The sequence below is a fragment of the Cnephaeus nilssonii genome, assembly GCF_951640355.1.
Source record: "Cnephaeus nilssonii genome assembly, chromosome: 8".
Lineage (NCBI taxonomy): Eukaryota > Metazoa > Chordata > Mammalia > Chiroptera > Vespertilionidae > Cnephaeus > Cnephaeus nilssonii.
In genome coordinates, this window is record NC_137079.1 from 1,782,362 (window position 1) to 1,799,239 (window position 16,878).

Here is a 16,878-nt window from a genome sequence, read left to right on the forward strand (position 1 = left end):
ACACCTCGGAGCCGGGTCAGGAGCCTGGCCGGGGTCTCCGTCCCCCCCCCCCCCCGGGGTCTCCGTCCCTCCCAGGGTCTCCGTCCCTCCTGGGGTCTCCGTCCCTCCCGGGGTCTCCGTCCCTCCCGGGGTCTCCGTCCCGCCCTGTCCATCAGCCCCAGGAGAGCTGCGGCCCCTCGGGCCTCCTTCCCGGCTCGGCTCGCCGCTGTGATGCGTACTGCACCTCAGTTACCTCACGTCTCAGACCCTCCTTGTCACAGGTCTCCCTCCCCCGACGGCTAACCTTCCCCCGGCTTCATCCCGGGCGCTCCTCTCCCAGGCGCTCCTCTCCCAGGCGCCCCTCTGGGCTTGTTTCCCGTGAATCTGCTCAGGGCGGGCACCTCCCTCCCCCGGGGCCAGGGGTCACTTGTCCGCTGGTCACACCCGCTGTCACCTGGACGTTGGCCCAGTCTGTCCGTGTCTGAAATGGAACCGAGGCTGTGGCTTCTGTATTTCCTTCGGAATCGTGCGTGACGTTCAGAAAGCTCTGGCCCCGGGACTCCTGGCCCTCGGCCGTGCCTTTAAGGCCCGTTTCCCACGGGGCCGCACCCCGTTCGTGTGGGGCCACGCCCTTCCGCTCTGCGGGTTTGCATTTGGAACAGAAGACGAGATAACGTGGGCTTCCGACAAGGCACGTAGGTAACGTGAATAACTCGGGGACCCACAGCTGGGGGCGACCCATTGACAACTTCATCTCTGAGAGGTTACTTCCGTCACCCACAGTTGTTGAGAAAAATGGACCCGTTAAAAAGAAAACTATATCCAATAAACATAAAAATGTAAACATCGCAGACATTATGTACCCGATGCTGTCATCCACTTGACCTTGAAGGTCAACCAACGGGAATGCAGTGCTTTTAGCAGAGACGGGTTTTTGCCCAGGCCCAGCCGGTTGAGCATCGACCTATGAACCAGGAGGTCACGGTTTGATTCCGGTCGGGGCCCAGGCCCAGGTTGTGGGCTTGATCCCCAGTAGGGGGCATGCAGGAGGCAGCCGATCCATGATTCTCATCATTGATGTTTCTCTCTCTCTCTCCTTCTCCATCTCTCTCTCTCTCTCTCTCTCTCTCTCTCTCTCTCTCTCTCTCTCTCTGAAATCAACACAAATATATTTAATAAATAAACAAACAAACAAATAAATTTTTAAAAGACCGAGTCTCCGACACATGGGTGTGGGTGTTCTCGCCTCTGCAGCCGGCCACTGCGGCTCCCCGGACCCCATCGTGAACGGCCACATCAGCGGGGACGGCTTCAGCTACCGGGACACCGTGGTGTACCAGTGCCACCCCGGCTTCCGGCTGGTGGGCACCTCCGTGCGGATATGCCTGCAGGACCACAAGTGGTCGGGCCAGACCCCGGTGTGTGTGGGTGAGTTCGCCGGCCGGGCCGGCAGGCGCTGCGTCACGCCTTTTCGTTATACGTCGGGGAGCAGATGTGTTCAATCTCCTGCGCGAACCGCATGGAGAAATGGCCTGAAGCAGACAGTCCAGCTCTCCCCGCTTGGCTTCCCGATGCTGTCCCCACTCTGTTTCCTCCCCCGCCTCCTCGGACCCCTGTCCACAGGGCGTTTGCCCCTCACTCCCCGGAGATGGGTCCCAGGCGGCTGAGGGCCGTGTGCACCCCCTGACCTCATCCCAGAGCGAATGTGGGCACCGCGCTGAGCCTGCCGCTCGGACTGTCTTGCAGGGTCCCCCACACAGGCCCCCCCCCCCCCATCTGCGGGGTTGTTTTGTGTGTTTATCATCGATTCGTCAAGAATACAGAGAGCAGTCCTTTCTTTAATAGCAGGAGGTGAATTGTATGTAATGATAGTCCTCAAATGTGATAACTTCTCAGATGAATATTGACGCGTACGTGTAGAGGAGATTGCACCCTCATTGCAAAGTTTGTTTTAAACCACTTTTCCCCTCACATCTTCTCCATTAAACAAAGGACGTGGTGATATAGCCACCGTGGGGCGCAGGCATTGTCTGAGGGAGTGCCGAGGGCGGGAGCTGTGCTTGGGAGAAAACATTGTTGACAAGATAAATGGGGAGAAAACACCCGTTTTCGGGCCGGAACGCTGCCCTTGAAAGACTCTCTGTGCCCCTGTGACTGGGGCTGACATAATGACAGCCCTCTCCGCCCACAGACCACACGGGGAGCTCGGAGACGCGCCGGCTGAGCTCGCACACTCCTCTCTCTGTTCTGTGTGGCCCGTTTCACGATGTTTAGATTGATACTGGATTAATTTATCCATACACAATTTACAGCCTCAGACAAGTCCCTGTAATATTTCAAAATGAGAGTTCCACCAAATTAGCTGGTGTTCAAAGGGGAAAATAGTCAGAACTCACAATGAATGCAAGAAAGTTAGCATCTCGTGTGTTCACTGCTGTCTCTGAAAATTACTTGTTATGCTGTCAGAATGTGAGCAAGGAATAGTAATTACTATGATGGTGGAAAAGGTGCATTTTTCTGATGTGCTTTCCGGAATCACTGTAATAAAACCTGAGGGCTCGGCCCGTGGGCTTGTCCCAGACTCTCCTTCTGATGGGACGCAGGACGGGTGCGATCCGTTCACACCCTGGGACCCACACGCTCCACACCACATGTGTGTCAGTGGCGTGATGACTTGCTGGCTGGTGACGGGGACGTGGGCCTGTCTCCCTCTGCAGCCATCACCTGCGGGCACCCTGGGAACCCCGCCCACGGGCTCACCCACGGCAGCCAGTTCAACCTGAACGACGTGGTGAACTTCACCTGCAACACCGGCTACGTGCTGCAGGGGGCGCCGCAGGCCCAGTGTCGGAGCAACGGCCAGTGGAGCAGCCCCCTGCCCACCTGTCGAGGTAGGAAATGGGGGGGAGCCTGCCCTGGAGGTGCAGAAGGGCTTCCCGTCGGCTGTGGGACAGGCAGGCAACCAGAAAAAAACTGGGGTTCTCTACTTTAAAGACAACGCATCTTCCATTTCTCTTCGTACTCACGCACGCACCACACTGTTCAGCACCTTTGTGCCCGCGGGCTTCTACACGTATGGGCGTTCCCATTTCTTTCAGAAAGTCTTCTCGCTTTTAAACCTCCATTTCTCTAAGACTTGTCACAAAGATCTAGACGCCAGTCTGAATTTCCAAGGACGTACTGTTTTGTAGTTTTGTATTTCTAGACGTTTGAGCTCATAACATTGAAGGCTTCAACTTCAATTACTTCCCATTAAAACACCTCTTATGCAAGGTGAGTCATACGTGAGCGTGAAGGTGAGGTTTGTTTCATGGTAGTGACACGGGGTTAAAGCCGGGGGCTCGTGAACCACCCTTGGCACCCACCCGCCTCCCCAAGGGCCCCGAGGGAGCTCTGTCCAGAGGAGATAAAGCAGGAAGGGAGCGCAGCGATGTGGTTACAGCAGCAGCTGGGTGACGCTGGCTACGAGCCGCGGAGTTCTGGCCCGAGTGTACCGCCCCGGGCTGGGCTTCAGCTCAAAGACGAGGTACAGCCTCCCATGCCCACGTCCCAGGAAGCAGGCTGTCAGGGCCAGGATGTCCAGGGAGGAAGCAGCGGCACCGGAGAAACCCGGGCACTGACACAGCCCAGAGCAGAGGGGACGCCCTCGGGGGACAGGGAGGAGCTGGATGCAGTCAGACCTGCCGCGGTCCCGAGGGCAGCCTTTCCGGCCGTGGCGTCAGTGCCAGGCAGCCAGCGCCCAGGGAGAGCTTCCTGTTTAGAAAAAGGAAACAGGTCACTGTCCCACCCAAACCACGGCCTTTCTTCTTTCTGCTCCTCATTTCTTCTTCCCTTTCCTGAGCATTAAGGGACACAGGCCGATGTGCTGAGCGAGGGCTGGTATTATTGCTCCACATTGACTTTCTGGGCCAGAGAAATGGGGAGAGGGTACCGCCCCCACAGCAGCAGCTGCCTCATCCATACCGGGCGGGGTCACAGGGCAAGATAATTGGGGACTTTCTGTTCCTCTGCAGCTGTGGGTGCACATTGCACATCCCTCCCGATGCCAGCAGATTCAGGTTGCCCGAGAGCCATTCACACCCACCAGGGTGCCATTCACACCACCAAGGCACCATTCACACACCCCGGAGCTCCATTCACTCCACTCAGCATGCCATTCACACTCCCCAGAGCACGATTCACACTCACCAGGGTGCCATTCACACTTCACAGCACTTCACAGAGCACCATTCACACCCACCAGGGTGCCATTCACACCACCCAAGGTACCATTCACACACCCCAGAGCTCCATTCACTCCACTCAGCATGCCATTCACACTTCACAGAGCACCATTCACACCACACAGGGCACCATTCACACACCTCAGAGTTCCATTCACACCACTCAGCATGCCATTCACACTCCCCAGAGCACCATTCACACTCCCCAGAGCACCATTCACACTAACCAGGGTGCCATTGACACTACCCAGGGCACCATTCACACTACCCAGTTTACCATTCACACTATGCAGGGTGCCATTCACACTACCCAGGGCACCATTCATTGTCCACAGAGCACCATTCACACCACCCAGGTTGCCATTCACACCATTCAGGGCACCATTGACACTCCTGAGAAGTCCATTCACACTCCACAGAACACCATTCACACCACCCAGGGAACCATTCACACCAGGCGTCCTCAAACCACGGCCCGCGGGCCACATGCGGGTGTTTTTGCCGTTTTGTTTTTTTACTTCAAAATAAGATATGTGCAGTGTGCATAGGAATTTGTTCATAGTTTTTTTTAAAACTATAGTCCAGCCCTCCAACTGTCTGAGGGACAGTGAACTGTCCCCCTGTTTAAAAAGTTTGAGGACCCCTGATTCACACCACCCAGGGAACCATTCACACCACCCAGGGAGCCATTCACATTCCCGGAACCCCATCCTCACTTCCCGGGGCGCCGCTCAGATTAGGCGCACGTGGGAGCACGCCTGTGTGCAGGCGGGGTAATTACTTACTTACAGAGACTGCCCTAAAGTATCACACTGGTGGGGGAAATATGAAACGAACTTCCGCGGGTTCTGTGCTAACATTTTCATAGCATAAAACTTAACCACGAAAACCGATCCTCGCCTTTCCGTGAAGAAGCCCGCTATTGGGAAAGAGGTCAAGGAAATTAGCCGTGGGTTTCATCGAGGGAGGAGAATTGCGTGAAGCGCCCTGGCCATGCTGGCGTCACCTTTGAACTTTCTGAAACGACGGCGAGTTTCCTTCTCTTCGCACCTGTTTTGTGCATGAACGCGCAGCCGCCTCTGCGCACTGGCAGGCGTTCCTGCTCCCGCGTCTCTCAGCTCCTCTCATGCTCTCTCCAGTGGTCAACTGCTCGGACCCGGGCTCCGTGGACAACGCCATCCGCCAGAGCGTCCCCGAGAGCCTCGTCTACGGACGGACGGTCGTCTACCGCTGCAAGAAGGGCTTCTACCTGCTGGGCTCGTCCGCCTTGACCTGCACGGCCAGTGGCTTGTGGGACCGCGCCCTGCCCCAGTGCGTGGGTACGTGAGGGTGATGTGGGTTCTGGTGCCACAGAGTCCGGTAAGAATGTCAGCAGCACGAACGTTACTGTTTCTTTTTGTCCCGTAGTCAAATAGGTCTTGATTTTTCATTCTCTCTACCCCCAGTCCCCAGGCACAAGTCGTACTAGTTACTAGGATGTCCTGACCAGTGGGCAGGAGGTCACTCACTACAGCTCAACCTGGGTTAGGGAAGGGGGGGGGGGGGAAGCTGGCTGCCCTCTGCCTGGCCCCGGGGGAAATGGATGCAGAAATGGACCCACTGGGCCTTGTCCTCATCTCTGCTCACACTGCTCGTCTCCTGCTTCACCCCAGTGGACACGGGTCCCACCTGGCGGCCTCGATGCCATCCGCCTCTCACTGCTCTCCGCGGAGACCCAGGGTCAGGAATATTAGCCGCGGTGTGGCACGGAGTGTCCAGCTAGTAACCTCCTGTCTACGGCCACAGGGGCAGTAACTCTAGGGACTGACTCGGGTCTTGTGAGCATCTCTGGTCCAGTCAATAGTCAACACAATAGAACAGGGGGTCCCTGGACAGTCCCTTCCCCTGACCCACCAGGATGTTTAAATCGGGGGAGCTCACTGCCCTGAAGAAGGGGAAACCAAACAAAGTGGTAGGCCCCCACTCGAGTCCCCGTTAACACGGGGGCCACTTTCCCTTAGACCTCGTAGGTGAACAGAAGCAGTGTCTCACCTGCACAGCTCCAGTGTCACCTCCTTTTCCTTGAACAAGCCGATGGTCCCTGAGCTGATCGAGTCACTGGTCAGAACATAGTCTGAACTTTAGGAAACGGGGCGGCTCTCCTGTGTTTTAAAAATCAGTCAGATGAGTGCCCTGCCTTCTCCGTGTTCGTCCGTGAGAAGGCGCGTGGAGACAGAGGAGGCAGCGCGTGCGTTAGGAGCCGCACCGGGTGAGCGGCCGCGGAGGGCCTCTTCCCACCTTGAAGGGCAGCGTTCTCTGCGCGTCCAGAAGGGGTTGGGGCTGGGTTTTCCCTGCAAGTCAGCGTCCTACGCAACCCCTTCCGACCCACGGGGAAACGCGCCCCGATTCCCACTGTGGCCACAGGGTCAGTTCCCGGGAGAAAGAGGGGGGTCGCTGGAACACGAATACACGGCCTCGCGTGACCAGCACGACCTCTTCCGTGTCCCCGTGTTACATCCTCAGCCAGTGCACCGCGTTCTCTGTCTTCACGCCTGGGGTTGGTCGGAGAGCGTCGTTTGTCCTTTTTTCCCAAGCACCCCTTTGAGCCCCCATGGCTCCGGGAGGCCCCCTGCGTGTCTGTGGCGATGCCTGTGGCCCCGCAGCTCCGGGAACCAGGTTCTCCCCGGTCCTCGGCCTCCCGGGGGCTGGCCCCGCCTGTGTCGTCGGGAACCTTGGCGCCCCCGTGGGTGTGGGTGAGGGCGCAGAGGTGCCTCCTGCTTTCCCAGGCTCCGCTGCAGCGAGGCCTTGCTGTCCTCGTTTCCTCGATTCTTTTTCTTTTATTCACCGGGAACCGGTCCTTCAGCGCCATGTCCCCGATTCAGGTCAAATTAGCTTCGTTTCAGGACACTCCCTAGATCAAACCATGTTCTCCAACCGAAGGCCGTGGTGTTCGCCCGTGACCGCAGCCAGGGTCCATTCGGGGCCGACGTGGCTGGCGGACTGATGCCTCACCGCCCCCCCTCTCGCCCCCCGCCTCCTGCTGGGCGTCAGGTTGGGCTGCCCGTGGCCACAGGCGGTCCCTCTCGTGGCCGTCTGTGTCTTTGGATGATGTGCCCAGTGAGCTGATGGCAGGCAGTATGCCGTGTGCCCATAGTGTACGCCAGTGGGGGACTTGATGGACAGGGAGAGAGAAACCCCTATTATCCATCTTACTCTGGCATCCAGAATATGGCTTTCTGAGGGAGGATTAATGAACAATTACAGGCCTGATGTGGTGTAATTTTAGAAAGTGAATGGGAATACTGACATTATTTTACAGAATAACCTGAAGAACAAATCAATCAGTAATTTATTATCACTTTACTTAAACATGCTATTTTATTATTATTATTTTTGTTGTTGTTGTTAATCCTCACCCGAGGATATTTTTCCCACTGCTTTTCAGAGAGAGTGGGAGGGAGGGGAGGAGGGGGAATGAGTGAGAGAGAAACATCGGTGTGGAAGGAACACATTGGCGGGTTGCCTCCCACACCTGTCCCCATGGGGGGGGGCGGGGGGGGAGCGAGCCCACAACCCAGGTACGTGCCCTCGACGGGGAATCGAACCCGAGACCCAGCACTCTAACCACTGAGCCTCTGGCCAGGGCCGACTTAAACCTTTTAGACCCTCCCCACTCCAAGGGCAGGGGTGGGGTGCCTTCCCGCACTCGAGAGATCGGGGGAGCACATTTGAGGTCTTTCCCGCCGGCTGAGTGTAGACGGGCCTCTGCCTGAGACCTCCGGAAGCAGTTCTGAGGGAGCCACGGGGACAGCGGGCGGGACAGCCCCGCTGGTGTGGGGAGCAGTGAGGGGCCAAGGGGACATGAGACCTGCAGGGACGTTCCCTCTGAAAACCCACGTGTAAACGTCCACCTCCAGCAAAGCGCCCGCCTCTGAGGCCTTTAAAAGCCTCCTGACGAGCCGCTCCTGGGGGTCCGTCACGTCTGGCCCGGGAGGGGAGCGGATGTGGGCGATGTGTGTTCTCGTGGGCGGGGACGAGCAGGGATGTGCCAGTCATCGTATCCATGTTCCGCAGCCATCTCCTGCGGGCACCCGGGCGTGCCCGCCAACGCCGTCCTCACGGGGGACGTGTTCACGTTCGGGGCCACGGTCCGCTACTCCTGCCAGGGGGCCCGCAGCCTGGTGGGCGACCACAGCCGCGTGTGCCAGGAGGACGGCCACTGGGGCGGGGCCCTGCCCCACTGCACAGGTGAGCGCCGGGCGGCTTCGGCGTCAGGGGCCGCCGCTCTAACGGTGGTTAGTGGGTGTCCAGCCAATGACGCCTGCATCTGCACCGGCCCCATCTCCTTCCCGTCTCCATGAGCGCCTCCCGCCGGTCTGTCCCAGTGCCCAGGGGCCCCACGGTCTGTCCCGGCGCCCAGGGGCCCGCTGTTCTGTCCTGGTGCCCAGGGGCCCGCCGTTCTGTCCCGGCGCCCAGGGGCCCATGTTCTGTCCTGGCGCCCAGGGGCCCATGTTCTGTCCCGGCGCCCAGGGTCCCGCTGTTCTGTCCTGGTGCCCAGGGGCCCGCTGTTCTGTCCTGGTGCCCAGGGTCCCGCTGTTCTGTCCTGGTGCCCAGGGGCCCATGTTCTGTCCCGGCGCCCAGGGTCCCGCTGTTCTGTCCTGGTGCCCAGGGGCCCATGTTCTGTCCCGGCGCCCAGGGGCCCATGTGCTGTCCCGGCGCCCAGGGGCCCATGTTCTGTCCCGGCGCCCAGGGGCCCGCCGTTCTGTCCCGGCGCCCAGGGGCCCGCTGGCGCCCGGCCGCCCGGCTGCTGGCTTCGGCCCATGAGCCCGAATCCTTCCATGTCCTCCGGCCTCTCTGATGGATAATCCCATTGATCTTCCCTCCAAAACATAATCGTCTTAATTCTTCCATGAATGTTTCCTAAATGAATAAGACGCAGGAATCAGCAACCCGGGATGCAATTCGAAGAACCCGATCTCACACGTGCCTGAGCCCCACATCCCCACTGCGCGCGCCCACGCCCTCCGCATTTACCTGCGCTTCTCCACGGAGCCCCGCGCCCTCCCCGCGTGACCCTCCCCCCGATGCCCACCGCCACTGGGACCACATCCAGTTGTGGTGTTAGTGCCCAAGAACAGTGTGTTCATTTTTCAATTTAGTTTTGTTGACATCAGAGAGGAAGGGAGAGGGAGAGGGAGAGAGAAACATCTGTGATGAGAGAGAATCACGGATCAGCTGCCTCCTGCACGCCCGACACGGGGGATCCAGCCCACAACCCGGGCCTGTGCCCCGACCGGGAACCAAACCGTGACCTCCTGGTTCAGAGGTCGGTGCTCAACCACTGAGCCACGCTGGCCAGGCACAAACAGTGTCTCAAAGGGCCCCCATTTTTGTGCTATAAAGAAACCTTCCTCCTGAGCTGCCGGAACGCCCTATAACCGTTCGCGGGTTCAGTCCTCACGTAAATCACGTGGCGTTCTCTCGGCTCCTCGGTTCTCCCACGTCTCACCGCCCTGTGTGGCCCCGTGTGTCTGCTCCGCAGGAAACCACCCTGGATTCTGCGGAGACCCAGGGACCCCCGCCCACGGGGCGCGGCTGGGCGACGAGTTCAAGGCGAAGAGCCTGCTGCGCTTCTCCTGCGAGGTGGGCTACCTGCTGCGCGGCTCCCCCGAGCGCACCTGCCTGCTCAACGGCTCGTGGTCCGGGCAGCAGCCGGCGTGTGAAGGTGAGTCCCCGCGGCGGGGCGCCCGGGGCTAGGACCTCGGGGTTCCCTAGAACGAGTGGTAGCGCCGCCCAGACATCCTGGAGGTGAGGCCTTCGTACAACGAAGCTGCTTCCCCCCAAAGCAGACGAGGCTCCTAGGAAACATGACTGACGGGAGAGATCCCGACTGTTAACAGAGCCTCCGACGTCACGCTCACCTTTGACCTTTATACCCGGGGAGGCCCCTGGTCTTCTCCTGACGCCAGTCGCCCTGTGGTTTCCCACGCTCTGCGGTTGCTGTGGGGGCAGCTGAGCTGAGGGGCCGGGAATCGGGGTGCGGAAGCCGCTGGTGAGATCTCTGCAGCGGAAATAGGTCTCAGTCCACCGGCTCCTTCCCGCCCGCTGGGCCCTGGGCCGGAGCCGGCGCTGCCCGAGGATCCAGGTGGTGCTGGGTGCTGCTCGGAGTGAATGTGTGGCTGTGACATTGGAGAGGCAGGCACGGTAGGAATCTGGGAGATGGCCCAGTAGCAACAGTGACAAGCCAGGGGCACTACACAGACACTGTGTCCTGTGTGGCCAGGCGGCCTCCGATGGTGCGCTGGGAGCCTGCATGCGCTCAGCGTCTGGGGATAAAGAATGCAGCTGGTGGCCGGACCCGACCCATCCACAGCTCACTTAAAAGCCACCAGGACACACCCAGCACCTGTCAGGGAACCACATCATCCAGGACACGTTTCCTCCACACTGTCCAGCGGACAGTAACACACACCACTCAGAGCACGCGACCCCGTCAAACACACGATGGACGCTCACGTGAGAGGCCCCACTATCAGAAGTAACACGCCAGGACTTAAAGCAGGTATTCAACACGTGGTAAAAGGCGTAAGTTAGAACCATAAACAAGGAATGTCAACAGAGAAATGAAAATAAGAAAATAAAATGAAATGGAGATTCCAAAACTGAAGATACATGTTTCATATCCTATATAATAAAAGGCTAATCTGCAAATCGATGGAATGGCGGAACGACCAGTCACTATGACGCGCACTGACCACCAGGGGGCAGACGCTCAACACAGGAGCTGCCCCCTGGTGGTCTGCGCTCCCACAGGGGGAGCGCCACTCAGCCAGAAGCCGGGCTCACAGCTGGTGAGCACAGCAGCGGAGGTGGGAGCCTCTCCCACCTCCACAGCAGCGCTAAGGATGTCCAACTGCCGGCTTAGGTCCATGGGGAGCAGGCCTAAGCCAGCAGTCAGACATCCCCTGAGGGCTTCTCGACTGTGAGAGGACACAGGCAGGGCTGAGGGACACCCCTGAGTGCATGAATTTCATGCACCGGGCCTCTAGTATTAAAAAAAAAACTTTGCTGGGTGAGCTTAGCAACAGATTGAATTGGCAGAGGGTCAACTTAACTTATGGAGGCGAAGGAAAGTCATCTAATCTGTAAAACAGAAAAGGATGGAGAAAAGCTCATGGCAGGATAATTTACTGCTGGATAACATTGAGCAGTTCAGTGCACTGTAACTGGGGTTTTAGAAGAAAAAGAGAGTAACAAAGGGGCAGAACAATATTGAAAACTTGTTGGTTATAAATGAACCAAATTTGGTGGCAAAATATAGCTCCCAAGAGGCCACACTCCTCGCCCAGACACATCCATATTCTGTTCGGGGCGGCCATTCACTCGGGACGGGACAGTCTAAAATGGGTTTCCCGCGAGCACTTTAGCTCTGCAGATTTGAAACGTGAAAAATGAGAACAGTGAGGAGCCCTGTGTTCCGTGCAACCCCATTTCGGGGTGGAGATGACACGGAGTTCCATTTCGGCAAAGCGTAAACGCGCTCGCCGATTTGCTTAAGAGCTAATTGGGTTTCAGCGCACAGCGGCCCCGCTCAGAACATGTGAAGTGCTGTTGCGTGACATTGTGTGAAAGCCGGATGCAGGGGACGACGGGTCGCTGACACATTTCAACACAGAAAATGTTTCTCAGAATCGATCCCCCCCAAACCTGCGTCGCTTGGAAATCGCGGGAGGGAGCGCAACAATAGTGTGTGTCATACTCAGGGACACGAGCAGCGACGGATGGTGACACGTGCCCCTCACACACACGGGAGACCTGCTGGGCTCCCCACTTCTCCTCGCTGTTCTCATAGGTACAGATCTCGGGGATACAGGTTTCCTATGAAAGGGGGTTCACCGGTGACGTTCTTATTTCCACACCCGCTTGCCATATCCATGTATTCCATACCCCACCCAGGTGACCTCCCGCGCTGAGCGCCCGCCCAGAACCTCCCAGAAGCGTTAGGCCCGAGGGGGAGGTTCAATAAATTGTTAAGGGATGGAGGAGTTCATGAGTCTCAAAATAGAAACCTCGAAATCCTTGGACATCAAAGAATTTGTATTTCTAACGTATTTTCACCACTTTTTAAAAATGTATTTTTATTTATTTCAGAGAGGAAGGGAGAGGGAGAGAGAGATAGACACATCAATGATGAGAGCGAATCATCGATGGGTTGCCTCCTGCACAGCCCACTCTGGGGATCGAGCCCACAACCCGGGCATGTGCCCTGACTGGGAATTGAACTGTGACCTCCTGGCTCCTAGGTCGACGCTCAGCCCCTGTGCCACGCTGGCCGGCTGTTTCATCACCTTGAAACCTGTTTCCTTTCGCCAGCGATCAGTCTTTCAGGGAGAGGCTGGCTAACAGCTTTCCATCAGCTCATCTCCCGGAGCCGCTTGCGTGGAAGGACTTCTAGCTCCATAGCCGCTGTGCTTCCTCGCCCCCAGGACACTGGGACGCCGCATGGCGTTCGGGTCCAGGGCCGGTAGTGACGATGGTGGTAATGAAACACGACGGAGCCGGGCGCCATGCAGACGTGACCGTCACCACGTCCCAGCTTGCTTCCCTGCATTTCACACACAGATGGCATGTTTCATCTCACAACCCCGGGTCCTGCGCTCTGTCACACGCTTTACAGTAAATGCACCGCACGTCTCGCTCACACTCACTCAGCCCGCGTGAGCAACGATTCACACCCAGAGCTCATTAACAGCTTAGCGGCCCTCTTCCCGGACAGCAGGCGGACGGCACAGTGCCGATGCCCATGCACAAAGGGAGTCACATTCACCAAACGTACTTTTTAAAACAGAGGTACTTGTCCTAGCCGGTTTGGCTCAGTGGCTAGAGCATCAGCCTGTGGACTGAAGGGTCCCGGGTTCGATTCTGGTCAAGGGCACATGCCCTGGTTGCAGGCTCCACCCCCAGTAGGGGGTGTGCAGGAGGCAGCCCATCAATGATTCTCTCTCATCGTGGATGTTTCTATCTCTCCCTCTCCCTCTCCTTTCCTCTCTGAAATCAATAAAAATACATACTTTTTAAAAAGATGTCTTTGAAAGGGAACTTTAGCTTATAATTTCAAAATGCGTTGCTTTCCTTTTAGTAACTCTAAATTCAGTCTCCTTTCTGTCTTAACGGCTGCCCTTTTGTAATGTGATGGCATGAACATGAAAAGCAGACACGTTCATGCCGCCTTCCAATCTCTCCTTTCATCGGCATGCCCATCAGGAAAGTGTCCTTGTCAGAAACACACACACAACACAACACAAAACAAGACACGCCTTTGCCGTTGCAGAGCCCAGTGTTTGAGGAGGTGTCCTAGCAGCTAGGGTGGAGTGCTCGGATGGGCATTCTCTCCCTGACAACACGTTTGTCTCTAAATGAAGTGGCATCTGTTTCACCACTGAGCCATGCCTGCCAGGCCCTGTTATCCTATCTAATAAAAGAGTAATGTGCAAATTGACTGTCACTCCAACACACAAGATGGCTGCCCCCATGTGGACACAATATGGCTGCCACAAGATGGCCAGCAGGGGAGGGCAGTTGGGGGTGATCAGGCCTTCAGGGGAAGGCAGTTGGGGGTGATCAGGCCTGCAGGGGAAGGCAGTTGGGGGTGATCAGGCCTGCAGGGAAGGGCAGTTGGGAGGAACCAGGCCGGCAGGGGAGGGCAGTTGGGGGGGACCAGGCCTGCAGGGGAGGGGAGTTAGGGGTGACCAGGCCTGCAGGGGAGGGCAGTTAGGGGCAAACAGGCTGGCAGGGGAGCAGTTAGGCATCAATCAGGCTGGCAGGGGAGTGATTAGGGGGTGATCAGGCTGGCAGGCAGAAGCGATTAGGGGCAATCAGGAAGGCAGGCAGGCAGGCGAGCAGTTGGGAGCCAGCAGTCCTGGATTGTGAGAGGGATGTCCAACTGCCCGTTTAGGCCCGATCCCATGGATCGGGCCTAAACGGGCAGTTGGACATGTGTTGAGGGGTCCCAGATTGGAGAGGGTGCAGGCTGGACTGAGGGATACACACCCTCTCCGTGCACCGGGCCTCTAGTCCTATATAATAAAAGCTGAATATGCAAATCAACCGAACAGCAGAAAGACCGGCAGAACAACCAGTCGCTATGACGCACACTGACCACCAGGAGGCAGATGCTCAATGCAGGAGCTGCCCCCAGCCCACAGGCCCCAGGCCAGCCAAGGTGGGTGCCAGCGGGGACCCCCGATCACCCCGCTGGTTGCCCTGCAGATCGGCCCTGATCGCCGGCCAGGCCTAGGGACCCTACTTTTGCACAAGTTTCATGCACCGGGCTGCTAGCCTTTCACTAATGACCTAATCCATCGCTCTGATGCACTTCGGTCTCCCCACTCACTGCCTTGGGGCTGTCACTCTGTCTCTGCAGCTGTGTCCTGTGGGAACCCCGGCACGCCCACCAACGGCATGATCGTCAGCAGCGACGGCATCCTGTTCTCCAGCTCTGTGGTCTACGCCTGCTGGGAGGGATACCGGACCTCAGGGCTGACCACCCGGCACTGCACCGCCAACGGGACCTGGACCGGCACCGCTCCCGACTGCACAAGTCAGTAACTGGCCATCAAGGTCAACTCAAGGGCAGGGCCATGATATGGACTTGACCGGGAGTAACAAGTTTATGTTTTCAAGTGCTGTGCTGTGGTTTAATACAGAGAGAAAAAAAGACTCATGTAGGTCTGCTGTTTTGACTTTCTGTGTTTGGTGCTTTTAGATTCTTTCCTTTCCTTTCTTATTTATATGGTTGAAACAATGTTAAATGGCCAGGTGGACTGGACATTGTCCAACGGAGGCCACAAAATGCCAAGGTTTGTTCTCTCTGTGGACCAGCGAGTCCGCAGGGAAGGAGGAAGGAGTTGGGTCCTCTTATCACAGACGGGCTCTCTCCTTGGCTTTGTGGTGAGATCACACTCCTGCCTGGTTAGGGTTAGGGTCAGGGTTAGGGTTTAGATAAGGGTTAGTGTTAGGTTTAAGGTAAGGGGTAGGGTAACAGTTAGGGTTAGGGTCAGGGTTAGGGTTAAGATTAGGGCTAGGGTTAGGGTTAGGCTTAGGCTTAGGGTAAGGGTAAGCGTTAGGGTTAGCGTTAGGGTTAGGGTAAGGGTTAGGGTTGGGGTAAGGGTTAGGGTTAGTGTTAGGGTTTGGGTTAGGTTTAGGGTTTGAATTAGGGTTAGTGTTAGGGATACAGTTATGGTTAGGATTAGGGTTAGGGTTTGGATTAAGTTTAGGGTTAGGTTTTGGGTTAGGATTAGGGTAAGGGTAAGGGTTAGGGTTAGGATTAGGGTTAAGGTTAGGGTTAGGGTTTGGTTTTGGGTTAGGATTAGGGTAAGGGTTAGGGTTAGGATTAGGATTAGTGTAAGGGTTAGGGTTAGGGTTAGGATAAGGGTTAGGGCAGGGGTCCTCAAACTTTTTAAACAGGGGGCCAGTTCACTGTCCCTCAGACCATTGGAGGGCCGGACAAAGTTTAAAAAACACTATGAACATATTCCTATGCACACTGCACATATCTTATTTTGAAGTAAAAAAACAAAACAGGAAAAACACCCACATGTGGCCTGCGGGCCGTAGTTTGAGGATGCCTGCGTCAGGGTTAGGGTTAAGGTTTGGATTAGGGTTAGGTTTAGGGTTAGGGTTAGGGTTAGGATTTGGGTTAGTGTTAGGGGTTGGGTTAGGGCAGTGATGGCGAACCTATGACACGCGTGTCAGCACTGACACGCGTAGCCATTTCTGATGACACGCAGCCGCTGAGGCGGCCGCATGCCGAGGATGAAACATTTGCTGCTCCTGATGATGAAACATTTGCGAAATAATGTTTTTTTCCTCAAGGTGACACACTACCCAAGTTATGCTCAGTTTTTTTGGCGAAGTTTGACACACCAAGCTCAAAAGGTTGCGCATCACTAGGTTAGGGTTAAGGTTAGGGTTAGGGTTTGGATTAGGGTTAGGATTTGGGTTAGGGTTAGGATTTGGGTTAGGGTTTGGATTAGGGTTTGGATTAGGGTTAGGATTTGGGTTAGGGTTAGGGTTAGGGTTAGGGTTAGGGTTAGGGTTAGGGTTTGGGTTAGGGTTAGGGTTTGGGTTAGGGTTAGGGTTAGGGTTAGGGTTTGGGTTAGGGTTAGGATTAGGGTTTGGGTTAGGGTTAGGATTTGGGTTAGGGTTAGGATTAGGGTTAGGGTTAGGATTATGGTTTGGGTTAGGGTTTGGATTAGGGTTAGGATTAGGGTTTGGGTTAGGGTTTGGATTAGGGTTAGGATTTGGGTTAGGTTTAGGGTTAGGGTTTGCATTAGGATTAGGGTTAGGGTTTGGGTTAGGGTTAGGGTTAGGGTTAGGGTTTGCGTTAGGATTAGGGTTAGGGTTTGGGTTAGGGTTAGGGTTAAGGTTAGGGTTAAGGTTTGGGTTTGGGTTAGGGTTTGGATTAAGGTTAGGGTTAGGATTTGGATTAGGGTTAGGATTTGGGTTAGGGTTAGGGTTAGGGTTAGGGAGCGACAGGATGGCATGTTTCAGTAAAACCAAGCACCAATGGGATAGAAATCAGTGCTTCCAAACACTGGTCCGTGGAATGGCCTGAGGACACCCCTGCTGGGGCCACTCATGGAGGAGTCACTCTGAGTGGATCTGAGGGGAGAGACTGCAGAGAAGCCAGTTCTAA

The 16,878-nt window shown here is 56.4% G+C and overlaps 1 protein-coding gene across 1 annotated transcript in view; it reads left to right on the forward strand.

The window, feature by feature from the left end:
* Nucleotides 1-16,878, forward strand: part of CSMD1 (CUB and Sushi multiple domains 1) — a gene marked incomplete at its 5' end in the record, with an annotated part of 729,782 nt that overhangs the window by 694,652 nt on the left and 18,252 nt on the right. The window contains 6 exons of the mRNA XM_079779355.1: nt 1,234-1,407; nt 2,697-2,870; nt 5,342-5,521; nt 8,256-8,429; nt 9,724-9,906; nt 14,605-14,781. Of these exons, the coding sequence (XP_079635481.1) occupies nt 1,234-1,407; nt 2,697-2,870; nt 5,342-5,521; nt 8,256-8,429; nt 9,724-9,906; nt 14,605-14,781 (1,062 nt within the window). The remainder of the gene's footprint in view (nt 1-1,233; nt 1,408-2,696; nt 2,871-5,341; nt 5,522-8,255; nt 8,430-9,723; nt 9,907-14,604; nt 14,782-16,878) is intronic.